The sequence below is a fragment of the Colias eurytheme genome, chromosome 24 (genome assembly GCF_061535395.1).
Source record: "Colias eurytheme isolate Ceu_HAF_F1 chromosome 24, ilColEury1 Martin Lab GWU primary, whole genome shotgun sequence".
Taxonomy (NCBI): Eukaryota; Metazoa; Arthropoda; class Insecta; order Lepidoptera; family Pieridae; genus Colias; species Colias eurytheme.
Window position 1 is genome coordinate 6,760,038 of NC_143003.1, and position 22,566 is coordinate 6,782,603.

At 34.8% G+C, this 22,566-nt stretch overlaps 2 protein-coding genes across 3 annotated transcripts; one reads left to right on the forward strand and one right to left on the reverse strand.

Moving 5' to 3' along the window:
• Nucleotides 1-528: 528 nt before the first annotated feature.
• On the reverse strand, nt 529-6,674 carry LOC149898028 (facilitated trehalose transporter Tret1-like). The gene is made up of 3 exons (XM_090115904.1): nt 6,191-6,674; nt 3,533-3,668; nt 529-2,096 (listed from the first exon to the last, which is right to left on the reverse strand). Exons 1-3 carry the CDS (start codon nt 6,224-6,226, stop codon nt 769-771), a joined length of 1,500 nt encoding a protein of 499 aa, XP_089972030.1. The 5' UTR covers nt 6,227-6,674; the 3' UTR covers nt 529-768.
• Nucleotides 6,675-14,367: 7,693 nt separating this feature from the next.
• On the forward strand, nt 14,368-18,576 carry LOC149898029 (facilitated trehalose transporter Tret1-like). 2 transcript variants are annotated; one of them, XM_090115711.1, is made up of 3 exons: nt 14,368-14,458; nt 16,053-16,188; nt 17,276-18,576. In XM_090115711.1, exons 1-3 carry the CDS (start codon nt 14,435-14,437, stop codon nt 18,568-18,570), a joined length of 1,455 nt encoding a protein of 484 aa, XP_089971837.1. In that variant the 5' UTR covers nt 14,368-14,434; the 3' UTR covers nt 18,571-18,576. The 2 variants fall into 2 exon arrangements, with proteins under 2 accessions (XP_089971837.1, XP_089971838.1); XM_090115712.1 differs by lacking the exon at nt 16,053-16,188 and adding an exon at nt 16,225-16,360 and having other exon boundaries at nt 14,379-14,458.
• Nucleotides 18,577-22,566: the final 3,990 nt, after the last annotated feature.

Sequence of the window (22,566 nt, forward strand, 5' to 3'; positions counted from 1 at the left end):
GACATTATAGAAAGAAAGACTCACATATAAAAAGTATCCTAGTGTAGTATTGATAGTAGTTAATTAATATAAAGATCATACTAATATTATAAAGCTGAAGAGTTTGTTAGCTTGAATGCGCTATCTCAGGAACTACTGGTCTCATTTGCAAAACTCAGCGTTAGCCCATTTATTGAGAAAGGCTATATTATCATCACGCTAAGACCAATAGGATCGGAGCAATGCGGGTAAAACCGCGGAGCACAGTATATGTTTAATAAGAAAAAAAAGATCGGATAACCTAAAGCGGAGCATTTGAAATAAAATGTCTTGGTAATGAAACCACTATCAATTAATTTATTATCTTTATTTATGAGTATTTAACAATAATAACATATTTACAACTTCTTAGTAACTAACTTATAGTATACCTAGTAATGATATAAATGGACGAACACAGCCGTTTTTATTTAAAAAAAATGGAACATAAATAAATTCGAATGTAACTTTCTATGTTTGTAAATAAGTCATATTTTTATGTTCTTATTACCAAAATGTAAGTCTATGATCACAACCACAGTGAGCATCCTCTTTAGACAACTAACCCAATTCGTATTAGGTAACTACGTTATATTTGCTTGAAATTGTCGCAATAACAAAATAACACGTTTCCACATAACTACTTACATAGATGAAATAAACATTAATTTATGAACACATCATTCTTTCACTTCACTTTAAACTTACTCGTCAATAAATAAATTATTCTATACCTATCACTTATTTAACTTATATTACAGGGCTACTGCATCGCCTGTCTTGATTATGTTTCACAGACGTCAAAGACTGAGTTGATTTCACTTCTTCAGGAGAAAGTGGTCTTCCCCTAAATTCGTCTTCAATTTCTTGCAATGTCCTATCCTTCGTTTCAGGCAAGAAGAAATATGCTATGACAACGCAATACGCCACAACAGCTGCATAAATAACATAGGCCCCATGCACTCCGATCGTCTTAAATAAATATGGCACAGTCTTCAAAATTATGAAAAAGTTTCCGGAAAGGAAGAAAACGCTGATGCTACCCGCTAGACTTCTGTAATCCAAGGGGAATACTTCACCAGCAATAATAAATGGCAAAGGAACAGTTCCCGTGGCTATTGATACCATGTGGATGTGAATTAAGAAGATTCCTATAAAAGGATGGTCATAAGGAAGCATTTGATGCGCTTTAAGATAGCTGTACGCGGCTATTGCCAAGTATGCAAACAAATTTATTCCAACGGTTGCCATCAACATGGTTCTACGCTTCACTTTCTTAATTATGTATACAGCTATCCCGTTCGATATAATTCTTTGAGTTCCTAACGTGATTACCATCAAATAGATATGAACTTCAGTGCCGATTACGTTAGTAAACAAATCGATAGTGTAAGCTGCTAATATATTTGCTCCAGACCATTGACTCAATGTGTAAATATGGATCATTATAAAGATGGGTTTGTAGAATTCCCTTTTGCGTATAGTAGCGTTGAAGAAAGCGAAGTTTGCCTTCATGCGTTTAGAGAAAGTGTCCTCTACTATAACCTCGGCCTTCGCTTCTCTTACGATCATACTAGTTTCAAGCATTCTCTTCAATTCTTCGTCTTCAGTGTCGCCTCGGAGCCACCTGAATACTTTCTCGCTTTCCGCATAGCGGCCTTGGTCTGACAACCACGTCGGCGTCTCTGGCGAATACAAGACTATCAGTAGATCTATGAACATTAGAAAAGCGCAGACCAATGCGGCTATTTGCCAATGGAAAAACGCTCCCAAGGTGTGGACGAAAACAACTCCTGTAGCAATTGATAGAGATATCGTGGTCAAGAAGGCTCCTCTGTTTTTTGGGCTAGTATATTCTCCTATCAACACTGGACCCAACGAAGCAGTCATGCCCATAGCACATCCTTTCAGAAATCTTCCGATGAGCAAGACTTTTATGTTGGTCGCCAATATGATGCAAAACCAGCCGAGAAGCATGGTGATTATGCTCAAAACGTTTGCAGTCTTCCGGCCATATTTTGCCATTACTGTCGGGATTATGAAGTTACCCACTATCAATGCGAAGCCTATGATTGCAGCTGAAAAGATACACAAAGTTACAATTAGTGAATATCATATAGTTTAGGTATACATAAAAAGATGTGTGGCACTCGGGGACTGCCGCGGTAAAGCTATTGCATAGCATGCCTTCAAGCCACACCTCCGAGCCCGTCGGAGTGGGGAGCGTGAGGTTTTTTCGTTACGGAATTTCTCGATTCGGTCCCCGCGCTCAAGGCCCGCGATAGAAGCTATGCAATAGCTTATTATTGTTTATTTTACTTTAAGTTGATTGAATGTATCAAACTCTAAAAATAATCTAACTAACTAGGTAATCGATATCGATTTTTATTTTTTACAATGACGCGTGGAGTTATAGGCCCGTGTAAAATTATCAAAAATTATGTAATTAATAGTAATTATTATCAAAATTATCAACGTTTCTGCATCAGAAGATAAATTAGCTATAACTGATTAAGAGTAACCAGTAGGTAGATAAGATTTCGTGGTTATATTGGTTAATAACTATTGCTTGGGGATTATTTTCTCTAAAGCTTTGATTATCTCAATAATCTGTTCCACAAGAGATATGTACCTACGGTTTGCCAGATCCAATCAGCTTCAGTGGTTTATTTATTTCTTAATACTTATTACAAATAGGGGATATGTGAAATTTCTGCTGGTTTTTTTCGGTTACTTTTTAACCGTAATAACTTTTGGAAATAAAACACTTTGATATTTAGTTTTATAACATTCAAATGCTTTATAAATGAGAATTTTTTTAAAAATGAAATAATCGCGGGATTCGAACCTGCTTTTTCGCTTAGCGAGCGTTTCACAGTGGTTTCACACGTTCGAACCCGTCTAGTGATTGAATTTTTCTATTCTTTAAAAATATCAATAAAACACTTTTTAACATGATTTTTCTCAATATATCTTTATTATCTAAGATAGTGCATGCGCACACTTCTGGATTTTGACGTCAAGTTTTATCTCCAATTATTGTTTTGAGGAAACTGACTCACAATAATTGTATCTACTGTCGCGATTTATAATCTAATCATCAGTAAGGCCTTGGCTTCTATCAGTTACTGAGTTACAGAAGTATAGGGGATATAAAGATTATTTCTTTTGCGATAAGTAAACATGGGGGAAATCGATCTTTGATATTTCAAAGGTCAATCTAATAAGAATCAATATTATTAATTTAACTTTAATTCTGAGCCCGATTCTTGTCATAATTCGTTATGAAATCAATCATCATATAGAACAGTTCATTATGAAGAAACACCACTAATTGACCAATAACTACCTACAGCTACACACACACAAAATATATTGCCACGGATCCTATAAAAGTGTTCAAAGTTTGAATTAAATCTGTCCGTTTAAGTAGATCAACATACAAACATACAGGTAAAGCTAATACAAGCGTTATAAAATTATAGAATCATCAAGATTAACCAAATTTACTTACAAATCCAAGATCCTGCGGTATCATCAACTGGTATGATGGAGTCTGGCTGTCGGAGCTGCGGCAGCACGATGGCTGCAAACCCCATCGTCAGGCCATGGGATGATAGGTTCAACGACACCCCCAGGGTTACGAAGCACTGGAAAATAGCATTTATGTTTAGGAATATAAGGTTTAAATTCGTCACTGCAGTTTGACTAGGATATTTTTGTGTACGTTTGGTGTCTTAAAAAAATAAACATCACTGTATAATTATTATAATTTAAGTATTAAAGAAAAGTCGCTCCCCTGTCTGATCTGTCTGATCTATGTATCTGTAAAACTACCGAACGGATTTTGATAGATTTTTTTTGTAGTGAAACTTCGCGTGGGTCGCTATTATGTTTATTATACTAATGTTAATGTTTGAACTACTTCTTCGCTTATTACTTACGAGTAATAAACTCAATTTTTGGGTAGGTAACTAGGTAAATAATAAATATGTATAAATAATTAATTATAAAAGATATACTGAGATACCTATAGGCTCTCTTCATTATGTAGTTCATACAGACACGGAAAATGAACTTATTTGCTTAGAATATTTTTTTCAGTTGCACTCTATCATTAGGTAGAGTCTTAAAGTACATTGTTTTAAATTCTGCTTGAGTTAAAATAATACATACTGAAAACGGCTAATACATACTTCATAATTTATCCAATAATATAAATCTAAAGAGTTTGTTTACACGTCCTAATCTCAGGAACTATTCGACCGATTTTAAAAATGTACGCGATCCCAGAGCACTATAGAGTATAGACGATAATGTTTACCACAAGGCTTGCGGCACGAGCTAAATTAAAAAGTACCTAAGTATATGTAGTACGGTAGTACCTTGAAGTTACTACTCTTAAAAATGTCTATAAAGTTTAACATGATTTAACTTAAGTTTTACTTGTGAAATGTAAAGTATGTTGGAAAACAAGTGTTGTTTTGAAGTATGCGCTATGTTATCGATATATTGTTATGTAAACGATAACATGTGACAAATACTTAGCTACAATATCAAGATATGGAAGTGTATATTTTATTTATTTAATCGCTACTTCTAAAACTTACGTCAATCCAATCTAATAACATTGTTTTTTTTTTAAAGATTAAGTGCGAGTCGGACAGAAGCTACAAACCTTACTGTTTTATTATATTGCTAGCTTACCGCCCGCGTCTTCGCCCGCTTTGTCTAAAATCAATGAATCACTCTATCTATTAAAAAAAACCGCATCAAAATCCGTTGCGAGTTTTAAAGATTTAGGGACTTAAGGGATTTAAGGGACATAGGGACAGAGAAAGCGACTTTGTTTTATACTATGTAGTGATTATGATACTGCTTTCCGAATCGGTGGTAAATGTTAAAAATATGTTATGGCGATTCAAAAGTGCTTCTTAAAGATGTCTAATTGAATAAATAAATGTTTGAGTTTGAGTTTATGTTGTAACTTGTAACTTAAAATTAATACTTTTCGCATTTTTTCCTTTATCTGTGCTATGAGACGTTGCTTTTGTACCAAATTTCGAGATTCACGGGAAATACCTTATAGGTTATGATGCTCTTGCGAACGTCGAAAATTTGCAGGCTGGTTGTTTGTTTGAACGAGCTAATCCCAGGAAATATTGGATCGATTTCCGGAAGTATCCCTGGATGCTCTATATAGCCTACAAGGCTATACTGTAATATTCTTTACCTACCATGTGGATCGCTTATAAATAAACGCATATTAATTTTGTCAAAAATAAATATAAGTGTTGTCCAAATAAAATCATTAAAGACTAATAAATTATTTTAAATAATAATAAGTACTCAGCGTATGCAAAACTATAACCTCCTTGGGGCTTAGTATACCGTTGCTGGGACATCCTGTATATCCGAATGTAAAAGGTAATATTTGGAAGATGCAAAATAAATCATTATTTAGCGATATTTAATTAAAATATCAAGTTTAAATCTATATTAGTATGTTAAACAGACTATAACCACAAATATAATACCTAATTTGCTGGATAATTAATTTGCATTAACGAATTGTACAGTAGAGTCTGACCAGTCAAAGCTGAACCCAGCAAAGGGCGGAAAATTTAAAAAATATGGACCTGGTAACATCGGCTTTAGTAGAAAAAAAACATTTTGATACTTTTGATATTCTTAAAGGTGATCATAGTATATAGGTACATTAGGTACACAACACAGCAGGATTTAAACGTTATTAAAGCAAATGATTTGAACCGTTTTCAACAAAACTGACAACTAACTACGCAGAAACGCCATGATGACATTCCATGTGGCCGCTACAAAAAACACACGCTACACAAACACTTATGCTCAACATACAAAGATCTTACCACACATATTTAGCTGAGTACAAGGGGTAATTCAATATATAGGTAATATTATTTATGTTATATGCAATATCCATACAATATTTCCTAATAAAATATATCTTTACATGATTACATACGTAAGTACATATACAGTAGCAAACGTTTAAAGGTTTATAAAAATACTGTTTTATATTTCGTCAGTCATGCATACCAAATTTGCAATTAAAATTTATACATAGCGAATACAAACTATATACCTATAACTATTCATAAAGTATTATGTATAGGTTAAATAATACACTTACTTGTTTTTTGAACGGCGTTATCCATGATTTTCCCATTTTGTAGCCCCGTCACACCCGACGCGACGTTAGTTTACTTCAAAATCATTTTGCGTTTACGTTCAATGCAAAGTCGACACTTGAGGATTTTTATCATCAATCGATAATATCAATTGATATAGACATACGTTTACATGTACACTTCAGAACGTTTACATTGCTGATGGCGCTATGCCAGTATTAAAATAGTATATTTCGTTATTATATTATGTACTTATGTTCTAGGTACTGTAGAGTAAGGCCCGTATTAATAACCGGTCTCAGAATTGAGTATGCTCTTACGTAAAAATTTAAGCTGCTTAGCTATACTATAATCTAAACTTGAGTTGTCACTTGGGGTTTTTCTTTTACTCTAGATAGGGAAGCGCTTGACCACAATCTCGCCTGATGGAAATCTAAGATGCGGACTAAGATGGTACGCGCTTCCCTAGTAGGTACCGGTTCACTCTTCGCTTGAAGCTCGGAGCAATTAACAACTTGAAGACCCTTGAAGAAGGGTTGCGTTTTCAGCTGAGTTTAGCGTTGATTAAAACAACACTCGGCTCTTATGAACACGCTGTGGCCTGTGGGCTGTGACGCTAAGTAGCATGATTGGCTCCCAAAAATCGATGTTTATGATCCCGCCAATGCGAGCGATCGCATTTGAGACGCTCTTGATATCTATACTAATATTATAAAGCTGAAGAGTTTGTTTGTTTCAAAGCGCTAATCTCAGGAACTATTAGTCCGATTTGAAAAATTCTTTCGGTGTTAGATAGCCCATTTATCGAGGAAGGCTATAGGCTATATATCATCACGCTAAGGCCAACAGGAGCGGAGCAATGCGGGTGAAACCGCGGGGCACGGCTAGTGTATTTATAAACAGCAACGATCTCAAGGTGCTCAACTGATTTCGTACTGGAACGCGAGTATGAGATCGGTTCCTAATCAGGTTCTTTATAAATGTTACGATGTGACTTATGTCTAACAACCTTTCACTTTTGCCTACTACAGAGCTATTAATTAATTTCAATGCATTTAGATTAACTTTAGTTGACGACTGACGTAGCCTAAATTTAAACTCATAATGCAATATTTTTTAACTAGCTAACTAGGTACAACACTAGCTTTATTTTATAGTTTTTTTTTATCGTTGATTAATTTTATTGATGATACTAGTAATGTCCATTAATTCTACTAGATACCTATCTATTTACCAGAAAAATATATAGATATGTATAATAACTAAGTATGTAGTTATACTAGTTACCTATTTTAAAATTATTTCAAAATTGTATTTTTCAAAACTGTAAGTATAATTGTATATATATGTAAGTACCTAGGTACTTTAAGGTAATTTTGGTAAAAGATTGGATGAAACTATTATTAGGTACTCAAAATGAGTTTCTATCCAAAAATATATTTTATTATCTTATCGATAGGTACCTACCTAATCGCTATCACCAATATTATACAGACATTTTCAAAAGAATTATTAGTTACCGCATCTATTTTTAAACACCTTCAATTGATTGGCAAATATGACGCAATATTATGTTATAATCACAACACAAGTATAAAACTATATCTAAACATACCTAGTTACGTCGTAGGTATATGTAGGTACATAAAGAAAATTTAAATCCTAAAAAAACGTACACTAACACACAATTACACTAGTTCCACTTTATTTATAGGTATTTTTATTACATTTTGCAAATGCAAATAAAATGCAGTTCTTAAAAATCAACATACCTAGGTATCTTTTTAAAATACAATGCGTAAAAAACTGCTAAAATTTTTAAAACAAAACACACGCGGCTATAAATTTTAACTAAATATTATAATTCTATCATCTCACTCATCACTGTACAGAAACTAGGTAGCTCTAAATTCTTTTTATATAATTATTAACAAACCGCTGCTTTATTTATTTAAGACGCTTATCTGACAAAAACTATGTTAAATTAATTAGCAACTCAGATAAATTATATTTGCTAACTGACAAACATATTTTTTATTTATCATTAGAAACAGCCGGAAAGACTGGAAGAAATCGCTTATATAAGTAGTTCATTTTTATTTTTTCAAAATTATTTTTTTCAAAATATACTTACCACAAATTATTTAATTCTTATATTGTGTGAACAACGTTTTCTCTACATTAAACACTAGCTGCTCCGCGCGGTTTCACCCCCGTGGCTCCACTCCTGTTGCCCGTAGCGTGATGAAATATAGCCTATAACCTTCGTCGATAAATGGGCTATCTAACACCGAAACAATTTTTCAAATCGGACCAGTAGTTCCCGAGATTAGTGCGTTCAAACAAACAAACAAACAAACTCTTCAGCTTTATAATATTAGTATAGATATAAAACAAAGTCCTCCGTTGCGTTGATCGGGCTGTCTGTTTGCGAAAACTCAAAAACTGCTGATTTTCAATCGGTAGACCGTAGAGCAATGGATCGGATAACGTAATTCTTCCAATGGATAACGTGGTTCTCGAGAATGGTTTTAGCAGCGTATAGATTGTCTAATCTAAAAATGAACGCCCCTCCACTGTGTTTACGCTCACATTCAAAGTACGTGTATAGACGCAATACACACAAATTGGTCTGCCTCATTGGTCGTTCAGTCCTCCAGTCCCGTCCATGCCCGAACGACAGGACCAGTTGGCCAACTAGTGCATAAATGACGCGATGCACGACAGAACGGACGTGTCATTCCGTACATAGCGCGCTCTCCCCGCCATACAATGCTAGGCACCTGAACTGATCGCCCGATTAGTTGACAAATCAGTGCGCGAGTGTCAAAGTTTGCAGTAGAATCGACGCACGCACACATATAAAGTGGTTCAATAATTATTTGTCCTCACACATTGAAACAATTAAGTTTAGTGGAGGGGCGTTCATTTTTAGATTAGACAATCTTTACCTATATATTTTTCTATGTTTGAGACAGCTAGTAGATAATTATATCTAATCACATAAAAATGGGTAGGTATCTATAAAGTTTCAATAAATCGTTTTATATGTATACTAGCGGTCCGCCCCGGCTTCGCCCGTGGTACATATTTACCTTTATCTCTACATAAGAACCATCCTCGTACTTCAAGGAATATAATAAAAAAAGAATTATCGAAATCGGTTCAGCCGTTCACACATGATGCGGGATGCCGTGACAACGCGAAACGGGTTTCATTTTTATATATTATATAGATATAGATTCTTAGGTAAAGTAATGGCTCTTATCCAAAGAAGATATGTGTGTTATACAATGAATATAACTTTAAAAGTCTTATCTCAGGTAATTGAAGATTCAGATAATCCTACAACATTTTTGTTACCACCTAGCAAATAATGATATTAATTATCTCGCATATTTTGCTATCTACGTTTGTTTCATAAACTTGGTTCAGTTCATAATTCATTGACTTAAAGTGGCTTATATAATATGTATATGAAACATCTTACCGTATTTTCTTAATACTTTAAATACTGTATTCATTTTAGGGTGAGAAAACGACATTTATCCTTTTCTTGATAGTTAAAAATTCGTTATAAAGAGGTTTTTCGCAAAAAATGTTCGTAATGTAAAGGGATATTAATTTATATTGAATCTTATGGACAATTCAAGGGGATTACGAATTTGTTAAATCGAGGAAATCGTTATATTGAGGTACGTTAACTGTAGTACTTATTACATTATTACGTATCGCAAATTGTTTTGGTACCCAGTTAATTATACAAAATAAGGGACGCTCTATTGTCATCGTTACAGATGATGATAAAACCATACCTACTTACCTACTCATAGTACAGGTAAAGCCCCGGACCCCAGTGCACACTAATGAAGATATATCAGACTGAAGGAAGTTCCACTAAACATAAAAGTATATGTTCAATTTCTATACATTTGCTTTAAATGTGTCTCAATTCTCAATTAATTATTAAATTTAATGCATAATTTAAGATTATGTATTTCGCCTTCCTATAATGTACCTACAAATACTCTGTTGGAAGTTTTATATGGAGTATAGAGAATTAGAGACATACATGTTTGCCTTTAAAATTTTACAGGCGTTTTTAATTTGTAATGTTACTCTACGATGTAATTTTTAATCACATCACACACATCCTACTATTTTTAATTACCTAATTATTTTAATTATGTCAAAGATTTTCATATATTTCGAAAACTCTATTTTTTAATTATGTGAACTTAAAACAATAGTTACTACAATAAAATATTATGAAACAATTAATATTATGCAAAAGCGCTTACAACTTATCTCAATTGACTCTACATTTTTACGAAGCAATCTGGCAGAATGTATTCAGAAATCAGAATAAATCGACGCCCCCCGCGAATAATCCGGTAATGACCTATTACGGGGTTCTTCATGTTATGCGTTTTTCGGCATCTAGAAGTTAAAATACACCATGTCAATTTTTTTCAGAATTTTTCTATCTTTATTTACGAAGATATAAAAAACTACGCGTTTATTCCATAAAATAACATTAAAATGTATTTGAAACGAATAATATGGTTTTAGATCTTTACGAAAAATAATATCAATATGATTTGACAGTAAACGTTGTTACGATATTATTCAGGTAAAAAGTTTTCTACATTATTTAATTAAGTGCTAGTACAGGCTTATTCGGGGTTTTATTAAGAAATCGATTTCCCGCTACTTTCATTATGGAGTGCAAGTATGCAAGGTATTTTTTTAAACACTCTTTCTATTACTGAGCAAATGATTTACACAGCCTTAGAAAAAATTAAAAGAGATGAAAGTTTGATAGATAAACGAGGCAGGCATCAGAATAGACCACATCGAAACCTTCATCTTCATCTTCATTAGATGCTGGTCGTCCGACTCAGGTTCTACCTGCTGCCCAAAATAAGCCCCCATCAGCATGGCTTCATGCCACAGAGGAGCACCGAGGACGCCCTCTATAGACTAGGTAGCCACATCAGAAATAAGAGGGAGGAGAAGAAGATTTCTGTTGTGGTATCTCTAGACATAGAGGGAGCCTTCGACAGCGCCTGGTGGCCAGCCATAAAGGTTCGGTTGGCCGAAGTTGGGTGTCCGGGGAACGTAAGGCGGATGATCAGCAGATACCTGAGTGGAAGAGGTGTGAAAGTTAGGTATGCGGGTGTGGAAGTGAGTAGAGAGACCAACAAGGGGCGCGTGCAGGGTTCCATAGGTGGGCCGCTCCTGTGGGACCTCTTGCTGGATCCTCTGCTGTGGATGTTAGAGGAGATGGATGTGTTTTGTCAGGCTTTTGCCGACGACATTGTGCTAGTGTTTGATGGAGATACTGCTTTAGAAGTAGAGACGAAGGCAAACTGCACATTGAGGAAAATTGACGAATGGGGTGTCAGAAATAAACTAAAATTCGCGCCACACAAGACATGTGCCCTGCTCTCGACACGAAAATTAAAATTTGACAGGCCACGACTTGTAATGGGGAGTGTGGACATCCAATATTTCGAAAGTATTAAGATACTGGGTCTTACTATTGATGGCGGCCTGACATTCAACGCCCATGTCGGGAGCGTTTGCAAAAAGGCAATCGCCCCTTATAAGCTATTAGCAAGAGGAGCTAAAGTAAGTTGGGGGCTTAACCCCCAAGTATTTAAGACTATATATATCGCAGTTATATAACTATATTGTATGCATCAGCAGCGTGGGCACCCAAAGCGGGAAAGATGGGGGTCCAAAAGAGGCTTAACACCGTTCAACGGGGTTTTGCCCAGAAGATCTGCAGAGCATATCGGACTGTCTCCCTGAACTCTGCGATGCTGTTGGCTGGGATTCTCCCTCTTGACCTCAGGATACTCGAAGCTTCGACGCTTTATGAGATCAAGAGTGGTGTGTCGCACCCGGCGGTGTTGAGGGACAGGGAGATGGAACGAATGGCACCCGCGATACGGACCCACATACGGCAGAGCAAGTAGAGCTGGGGTTTGGCTTGATAGATGCCTATGCCGACGTGGTGAACAGCCACGTCTTCAGGGTCTATAGGAACGGCAGCAAGATTGCGGCCGTCGAGTCGGAGCCGCCCTTTCCGGAAACCGGATTACGATCTGTGTCCTGTTTCATTCGTCAAGCGTATTTTGGGACAGGGTACGATCAGCGAATGGGACAGGAGAAACGATGTAGGAAGAACGGCCGGAGTCGCGAAGCCCTTTTTCCCAAGCGCTGCTGCTGTATACAAGGTAGTCGCGAAAAAGACATCACACACCACACCACACAAGTACTGACTGGTCACGTCGGATTCGCCTTCTGTGAGGTTCTGATGAGGATTCTGATTACATTTTTAACTGTAATAGGACCATAGTATAATTTTCATGACTGTGTAATCATGTGTAATAGTCGTGTTTTCAGTGCAGTGTCTATTTTCTATGATAATAATAACTATCGTGTTTTGTGAAACAATCCAAAGTTGTTTCATTTACTAAAATGTCCTGTATTTCATAAAACATACTATAATAATCATCAAATAATACTTAAGTAAACTATTCGAATAAACAGTAATAGTTATAACAATAAAATGTACGTTACTGTTAAACAATCGAATAACCAAATAATAGATTATTACAAATGTTCAGTATACAAAACAAATAACACGAATATTAGCGCAACAAGATTTTACTGTTGCCGTCGAAAATATAAATTTACACGAACAGTATCGTAAGTGACATTACTGACCAGAGCTTGACCTACACTAGTATAGTAAAATGAATCCAGTTAAATTATAACGAAGCCCTTGGGACTACTTAAATTTTGTTGAAATAACCAGATAGCTGAAAAAATTAGCTTCCATATGCGATATTAAAAGTCTCTGATACTTGTTGTTTAATGGAGTTATTAAGGAAAAATGGTTTTTTATTTTTCCTGAACATTTACACTTTTACGATTACCGGATTATTCGCGGGGGGCGTCGAAATGTGCATGCCAGATAAAATTCCGGTTAGTTTTAGGATTAAATTTATAATTTATTAATAAATAGATTCAAAGATAAAAATGTAAAATAACAAAGGACTTCTCATGCAAATTAGCAGTCCATCTGCCACTCTACAGTGCACGTTCATACCAATTTATTTTAATAGTAAATTAATATAGCTGCCCTCATAGGCGTTTTTCTGCTCTATTGCCCCTTTTTCGAGTTTTCTGTCTATAAGAACCTTCCTTACCTTCCTTTCCTTGTATTTATGATGGTGATAGATGATTTATTACTGTTGCCGCTTTAACAAAACGCTTTTTACCAAAAATCGAAGTTAAGCAACGGTTGGCACGCTCATAAATTGGATGGGTGACCAATTTCTTTTTACAGTTGCTATTTAGCTCAATTTTACAGAAACCTTAAAGTGTTGCGAGTTCGATGAGTTTTTCTGTTTCACTCTCCGTATACCTCTGTGAAATATTATAAAAATAAATTGTTTTTAAGAATTTTCTTACCAACATTTCAAGCAGTATTTTTTATCTGTGATCAATCTAAACATTTCAAGGGCTAGACGTAAATCGCGTAAAATGAGCGCCCAATAATCCCTCATCCAAAAATTTGTTCCTAGCTGAATATCTTGTTTTCAACATTATCTAATATCTTTGTCTTTGTTTGTGAACAAATATTACGCATGTACCAAAATATAGCTGTTATTATGTTAAGTTATTATGTTAAGCATTATAATCGGGGTTTTCCCAAAGATAAATGTAAATATTTTACGATACATAATAATTAATAAGCAATAATGCAACTGTACTGCGCTCTCGGGAATTTATAGATCGATATAATCTTTAAAATAGCTTGATTATCGAGGAAAGTTATTTAGAAGCGGGTATAAATAAATCAACATTACAACAAAAACGAAAAAAATTTTTTTTTCTACATGAATACAATTTTTTTTTAATTAATTCTTCATATAGACCTACCAGATCTTAAGTTCAGTTTATAATAAGAAGGGAACGTCTATTCCTAAATCCTAACAGATTTACATCGTTGAAAAACTTGCGCAAAAGATTAGATACCAGACCCACTGTATAAACCAATATAAGTAAGTAGGTACTCAGCCTTAATAAATATACAATAAAACTTATCAATCTTAATCTCCAGTGTAAAGTTTTGTGTGTTCGTATAATATTATGAGACAATGTCGGTAATGTGTTTACATTATTCGTAGAGATCATTTTATATTCATTTGTAAGTGGTGTGCGACGTTATGGTACCACCTTATGTAAAACAGGTAAAAGACAGTAATATTTAGTAAACTGAAGTTAAAATAGTGGTCATTTTTAACCGACGTTCCCTTGAGTTTTCAAATTAACTGCATTATTTTGTGTGTGATTTTTTGTGCTTAATAGTGAATTTTTTGTCGTATTTAATATTTTGAAGAAAATTTGGTGAATTTTTATGCAGAAAGGCTTTATATTTCGATACATTTGTGCATTGTAATTATAAAAAATTTATTTTATTATTGTTTGATATTACGCAGTGTGTTGATTTTACGGTCTACTCTGAAGTTGGAAGCAATGGCAATAATGCCAATTAGTAATTTTACTCATTGATGGTGGAGAAGTTAATATTTGTGAACTTTATTTTCTTATGTTTTATATTGCAAGTTTTAAATGAAATTTAATTTCTAAAGAGTGAAAAAGTATAAAGATAAACTTAAAATAGTAGACTACCTATAAGAAAGACAGAAAGAAAAGAAAGAAAACGTTCACAAGTAAGGATTAGATGTATTTTCTGGTTTTCTAGCGATGCCTAACTTACAAAGTATTGAAGCGATTGTAAAAAAAAATATTTTTTTTAAATCCAGACCCAAGAACAAACAATTATTTATCAGTTAAGTATTTTTATTATAAACCAGTTACGAGTACCTTAAATAAATACAAATAAATACAAATAAATAAAAATATAATAATATAAGCATTCGTAGACGGAATAAACCAATTTTTTTAAATATTAAGCCTGAAAAGAGATAATAAAATATGTTATTGGATCACAACTGATTATTGAAGACTTCAGATTATAGATTTGATAAAATCAGCAGTTTTTCCATCCGATAATAAAATTAGGTCAATACTTTCAATCTAAGTAACTAGGTTTTACTTCCAAAAATATAATGTTTGTTAATAATTTTAAAATAGTTATTTCTTAATAACCCGTAAGAAAACATCATAATTTATGACGAAATTTAAATAATGTTGTACTATAATTTATATTCATGGATGTTCCTTTTTACACCAGTTGAGACCGACGTGATGAGATATAATATCATCTATATTATAATCATCAATATCGTCGTCTTAATCTTCACCATCATCGTTGTCGTCTAAATCTTCACCATCATCGTTGTCGTCTAAATATTCACCATCATCGTTGTCCTCTAAATCTTCACCATCATAGTTGTCGTTTATATCCTCACCATCATCGTTGTCGTTTATATCTTCACCATCATCGTTGTCGTCTATATCTTCGCAATCATCGTTGTCGTCTATGTCTTCATCATCATCGTTCTCTTCAATATCTTCACCATCATCGTCGTCGTCTATATATTCACCATCATCGTTGTTGTCTATATCTTCACCATCACCGTTGTGGTCTATATCTTCATCATCATTGTCGTTTTCCACATTATCAACAACATCGCTGTCGACTATAACTTCATGATCAGCATTACCGTCGTCTATCAGTGTCGTTGTAGTCTAGATATCTTCACCATCATCGACGTCGTGTACCTATATCTTCATCATCATCGTAAGCGACGTTGTCTTCATCATCATCGTCGTCATCGTCATTATCAGCTAGTAAAAGAAACTTTATATTACTTTCAGACATGGGCGGTGTTAGGTGTGCTCGTCAACATGCTAGGACAAGGCATGGTCCTAAGTTATCCTTCTAGTCTGATCCACGCTCTCCAGTCACCCGCCTCAGATATACCAATTGACATACATATGTCATCGTGGATCGGTATGTTATTGTCATATTGACATGTTTTACTTGCAGACATGGGCGGTGCTAGGTGTTCTAGTCAACACACTAGGACAAGGCATGGTCCTAAGTTTTACTTCTTGCCTGATTCCCGCCCTCCAGGCGCCTGACTCTGATATACCTATTGACATACACATGTCATCGTGGATTGGTATGTAAAATTTATCGTGTTAACACGCTTTGACATGTAGGTACATATTAACATTTATTTGGCTTCAGAATTGGGAAAATATTGGGAATTTGAAAATTCAGACTTCATTTAAATCTAAGACACTCGATTTGAAATTGACGACTGTAATGAATTTACCTAAATTACAAATTACCATATGCAACAAAATAAAATAACATTCACACAATTTAAAAACCTTTCAGTGCGCGATCGGTTCAAACTTGGCCCTTGAAATTTTACTGAGATATTAAATTTTTACTATGAAGTTAAAAAATGATGTAATTTATTTGTATACTTACAAACCGTTTTTATGTCATTTGTATATGATAATATTTAGATCGTGTTACAAAAAGATGATACTTTTTAAGCCTCTTATCTTTATAATCGAGTAATGTAGACGACTGATAACTTGAGCCGTATTCAAAACATAGAGATTTAGGTACCTAATGAATAGACTTATGATAAAAAATGTTATGTTTTTGTTATTTTGATGTTTTATATACTATAATAATAATTAACTATTCGATTAGTAATTTGTCAGAGCAATATAGAAAACATCGCGAACCTTTAGTCGTAATAAATATTTAATTTGTTACCAACAAGTCCATATACATATTTAAAATTAACATATGTAGTTTTACAATAGGTATCGCCTCATCTTCATAATTATAATTAGTTAATTTCTAGTAAGATCCCTATATATTATATAGGGTATATTTGCTCGGTCTATTGACTTATATTGATTATCTACTTAGATGCAGTTCTATATATTACACACTATTTACTTACGGCTTGCCTAAGCTTTAATGCAGACACATTAATAAATCATTCACTGTGTCCTTGTCGGATTTATTATTTGCGTTTCTATCTCTATTAATATCTGCTTTTTTTTTCCAGCATCATGCATCGGGATTGCCGGCTTTCCTGGGTTCTTCATATCTGGCTTACTCATGGATTTAAAAGGGAGAAAAATGGCACATGCAATCGCCATGATACCTGGGACTATTGGATGGTTACTTATATATTTTGCCACCGACATAAGAACGATAATCATTGGAAGATTACTGGGTGGCTTAACAGCTAGTGCCACTGTTTGCTTGGGAGCTGTAGTTATCGGAGAATTTAGCAGTCCATCTAATAGAGGGATGTTTCTCAATATGAAGACGGTCGCAGTTTGCATGGGCAATACTGTAATTCATATTCTGGGATACTTCTTGCACTGGAGAACTATTGCTTTACTAGGCGTTGTGCCACATGCTGTCGCACTCACCATTATTATAACCTGGCCAGAGAGCCCAGCGTGGTTAGCTTCAAAGAAACGGTTTGAAGAGAGCGAAAAGTCTTTTCTGTGGCTAAGAGGAAACAGTGAATCATCTCGACGAGAATTTGACGAATTGATCCGGGCGCAGAAGGAAAGAATGTCGGAAATACCACTGAATCTAACAATGAAAACCAGGGTGAAGGAATTCTTCAAGAAATTCACGCGACGCGACTTTATTAAACCACTCATTATAATCATATTCAGTGCGACGTTGTTAGAAACGTGCGGTAGACACATCTTTCCTGCATATGCGTTACAAATCATTGCAGCAGTCACAGGAAATAAGATGAATTCGTTTTACTATACTTTAGCAATTGATATAATTATAACCACAAGCGCTACGCTATCTTCAATATTAGTTAAACTATTGAAACGGAGAACGTTGTTGTTCGGTACAGCGTTCCCTGCGATAATTGTATTGTTTTGTGCTTGTTTATATTTATTCTTAGTAGCTCAGGGTGTTATTTCAGCAACACGCCCTTGGATACCAATAATGTTGTTTGTATTGTACTTCATTCTTGCCAATTTAGGTTGTACACCCATTCCACTTGCATTATTGGGTGAGGTATTTCCTCTAGCTCATAGAGGTTCAGGTTCGTTGATATCTGGTTTTGCCTTATCTTTGCTATTGATGTTTGCTTTACAAGTAACACCATATTTGCTGGTTAGTGTTAAAGTTTATGGTACGTTTGCGTTCTTTGGTACTCTTATGGCAATATCGTTAATTACTCTTCATTTTATCTTGCCTGAAACAAAAGATAAAACGCTCCAAGAGATTGAAGATTACTTTAATGATGGTAAATTCAAAGATAAATTGGACGATGAAGCTGGTATGAAGATGCTTCACAATGAAAAAGAAAATAAAGCATAAGTGTAATATATTGGCGCTAACACGATTGAAACCGAAACGCTCAGCCGGCCCAGATGGTATACCAGCTTTCCTTTTTAAAGATTGTGCTCGAGTGCTGGCCGAACCACTATTGCATATTTTCAATGCCTGTTTGAAAGAAAATACATTCCCAACACAATGGAAAATTACGCGGGTGATACCCGTGCCAAAGGGTAAATTGAGTGGAAGCATTCAAGATTACAGACCTGTTGCAGTACTGTCAACACCTGCGAAGGTTTTTGAAGCCGCTATACAGCACAGGATGTACGAGCAGGTATCGGGGCAGCTCTGTGATGCACAGCATGGATTTCGGCCTGCGCGTAGTACTTCCACTAACTTGCTCAATCTTATGGCAAACTTAGTACCGGCGGTGGATGCAGGAGTGCAGGTAGACGTTGTATACCTGGACTTCCAGAAAGCATTTGACACCGTCGACAATGATGTCTTATTGAGGAAGTTGGCGGAAGTAGGATGCACACCGAAATTCTTGCAATTCTGGGCATCTTATATGCAAGACCGACATCAGTATGTCTCTTTCAACAGGTGTGAGTCCAATCCCTACCTAACAACGTCAGGCGTAAGTCAAGGCAGTAATCTCGGTCCTCTGGAGTTCGTTCTAATGATTAACGACCTACCGGAGGTCTTGGAGTACAGTCAGTGCCTTTTATTTGCCGACGACCTGAAAGTTTTTCTTCGAATAAACGAAGAGGCGGACTGTGAGCGCTTGCAAAGTGACTTACTTAAAATCTTAGACTGGAGTCAGCAAAATAAGTTATATTTTAATATAGCTAAATGTTCTGTTGTCAGTTTTACTCGCGCAAATAAAATAATAAACTACAACTACTCACTTGGATCCGTTCCTATTCAACGGGCAAATAAAGTGCGCGATTTAGGAGTAGTCTTCACGCCGGATCTGATGTTTCGTGAGCACATCACAAACATATGCAAAAAGGCTTTCAAAAACCTTGGGTTCCTTCTGCGCCAAGCAAAGGATTTCACAAATATCGCAACAGTAAAAGTGCTCTATAACGCGTTAATACGCAGTCATATGGAGCACAACTCAGTTGTTTGGTCTTCGCATGAAGAAAAATATAACGTAATGTTAGAGCGGGTCCAGAACAAATACATCAGATATCTGTATTTGAAACTATACGGGGTATATCCCTTTTACCCGTTAATGTATCCTACACTATTCATTTTGGGTATGGTAGGATACAATGAACTGAGAGTGCGACGGGAATTATCCTTTGCACTGTATCTAATAAAGTTATTGCGGGGAGTCGCGCATAACCCCGAAGTGCTAAAATCCCTCTCTCTATGTGTGCCGGACAAATATGTCGAGAAACGTCATAGGCCGCCGCTATTTTACGTGCCCAAAGCGCGAACCATGCTGCTGGCGAAGTCTCCGCTCGTACGAGCACTACGTGGACTCAATGACCTACATGGAAGAGTGGACATATTTACATGCCCGTTGGGTGAATTGGCAAAGGTTCTTCTTTATATTATTAGTTATTCATTTTAATTTTTATCTGTTGTTGTATTGTATTAATTTTATCTTATTTCGTAGATTGTAAGTAAGTTTGTTTATGTTGTAAGTTTGTATTTGTATAGAATTATAGTGTTAGTCAGTACCGCATTGGGTTTATCCTGTAAAGGTTATTGATTTATGTAATAATAAATAAATAAAATAAATAAATAAATAAATATTTTTAAAAATTTAGCTTTTCTAATGTATGACAAAGATCTTAAGAAAAATAGTCATTCAGTAACTATACTATAGATGTTGATGGAATTTCACTTATTTCGATGACATTTTAATGATTTTGAAATAAAAAATTGCGTTTGGCACCTATTTAACAACGAAAAAAACGTCTTGCAATAAAAAAATTATGTCTTATGGATCTATCTAAAGGCAAAAGATTAAAAATTACGCGTTAATAAATGACTTTAAATTACGGATATTTTCCTGTGCAGATAAGATGCGCACTAATAAACGCAACCACTGCGGCCAGTCAGACAGCCCGGACTCCCGAAATAGGAACAAAAACAATAACAATAATCAAAGAACCAACTATACTAAAATTCTCTCTTGTCAACAACTCTTATACGAAGTGAAATGAGGGATATGTACAAATATTTTTAATGTATATATATATTTAGTAGCTATGTAAATATATTTTTATGTAGGTAAGTTTCATTCGCCATTTTAGTGTTAAGTTTTTTTACTGTATTTTTTTATATTATATCGATATAATAAAACAATTTTTTGTAAGATTGTTTTTTTATTCCAAAACAAAAGGGGGAAATAAATTCGCAATGACTTTCCTGCTCTTCCTGATAAGATACTTATTTTGTTGACTAGGCTAAAGGACTTAATTAAATTTTTGTTTGTTCAATATTACCCATAGAAATCTAAATAACAAGACACTAGAAGTCGTAAGCGTGCGTGACCTTGTCGCCACTCAGGTGATTTGCACAACACCAGTGCATTCGTCACTGTTCAGTTGCTCTGGAGACGTATGAGTGTATACATGGTGTGTTTCAGCAATTCCCATTGCGGAAATTCTTCCACAAGTTGTAATTATACTTATAAAGGAATAATATTTCATCGGAAAATATTTTTTTTTAGAAATAATGCCGTTTTTCCTTGAAATTATAGAATATTTACAAGTATTACGAGCGTCACCATAGTAATCGAAATAACAATGAATGACACAGTCGACCATTCTTATTATCACGTTTGTTCGTATTGGAGCAAAAAGTCTCATATACTTAGGGATGTTATTCTAAAATAAACCGTAAATTCGTGCGTTAGGATACATATTCAAAAGCTTAATTTAATAGATAAGTTAGTTTTCACTAAAATCAAGCTGTCCAATAAAAGGCATAGTTTACTTGTGTGTACTGTTTAGCTTTCGGTTTGAATGTGTTGATTTTGGCGACAGCGGTTTTCATACGAATTATGACATTATAGCATTTCTATGTGTCTTGTTATTTAGATTTCTATGATATTACCCTAATCTCGAGTAAGAATAGATACATTTCTTATCAAAACACCCTAAAAGTATTTAAACATTAAAAAATCATAAAATCCACTAAAAATATTTATGGAAAATTATTGTGTTAAATATTAGCTTATCAAAATATTTGCAGTTATATTATCATCTAGTAATCTTTATGACTATAAAATAACAGTTATATAGGCATACGCAGTGAAATGAGATAATTTTGACGCTAAGTTATATTATACTAGCTTTCCACCCGCAGCTTCGCCCGCGCAGTCAAAGAAAAACCCGCATAGTTCCCGTTTCCGCGGAATTTCCTGGATAAAACCGGGATAAAAAGTAGCCTATGTCCTTTCTCGGATATCAAAATATCTCTATACCAAATTTCATGCAAATTGGTTCAGTAGTTAAGGCGTGATTGAGTAACAGACAGACAGACAGAATTACTTTCGCATTTATAATATTAGTATGGATGATAGGTAGGTAATATTTGTATTGGCAATAGAAAGTAGAAACATGATTCATTAAAATTTCCATTTCATATAACTGTTCCTTAGAACCACTATTATTATACCTGAAAAATTAAAATTCAACATGATTTGTAAAGTGTTTCCCCAGAATTTATTATCGTCTCTATATCTCTTTCGACGATACAATCAAGAAACCTACTTCGCCAAAAATGTCTAGTTGAATAGATAATTATTGGCGTTATCTATACTAATATTATAAAGAGGAAAACTTTGCTTGTTTGTTTGTTTGTTTGTTTGATTGTAATGAATAGGCTCATAAACTACTGGACCGATTTTAAAAATTCTTTCACCATTCGAAAGCTACATTATCCACGAGTAACATAGGCTAGGTTTTATCCCGGAAATCCCACGGGAACGGGAACTATGCGGGTATTTCTTTGAAAACGCGGGCGAAGCCGCAGGCGGAAAGCTAGTGATGAATATCCAGAAATATATTTAACTAT

What these genes read in the sequence shown, in the direction of transcription:
- LOC149898028 (XM_090115904.1), bottom strand. Translation starts at nt 6,226, where the DNA reads ATGGGAAAATCATGGATAACGCCGTTCAAAAAACAA. An exon ending in TAACGCCGTTCAAAAAACAA is followed by an intron (nt 3,669 to 6,190) that starts GTAAGTGTATTA and finishes GCTATTTTCCAG; the next exon opens with TGCTTCGTAACCCTGGGGGT. An exon ending in TACCGCAGGATCTTGGATTT is followed by an intron (nt 2,097 to 3,532) that starts GTAAGTAAATTT and finishes GTATCTTTTCAG; the next exon opens with CTGCAATCATAGGCTTCGCA.
- LOC149898029 (XM_090115711.1), top strand. Translation starts at nt 14,435, where the DNA reads ATGGTACCACCTTATGTAAAACAG. An exon ending in TACCACCTTATGTAAAACAG is followed by an intron (nt 14,459 to 16,052) that starts GTAAAAGACAGT and finishes TATTACTTTCAG; the next exon opens with ACATGGGCGGTGTTAGGTGT. An exon ending in ACATATGTCATCGTGGATCG is followed by an intron (nt 16,189 to 17,275) that starts GTATGTTATTGT and finishes TTTTTTTTCCAG; the next exon opens with CATCATGCATCGGGATTGCC.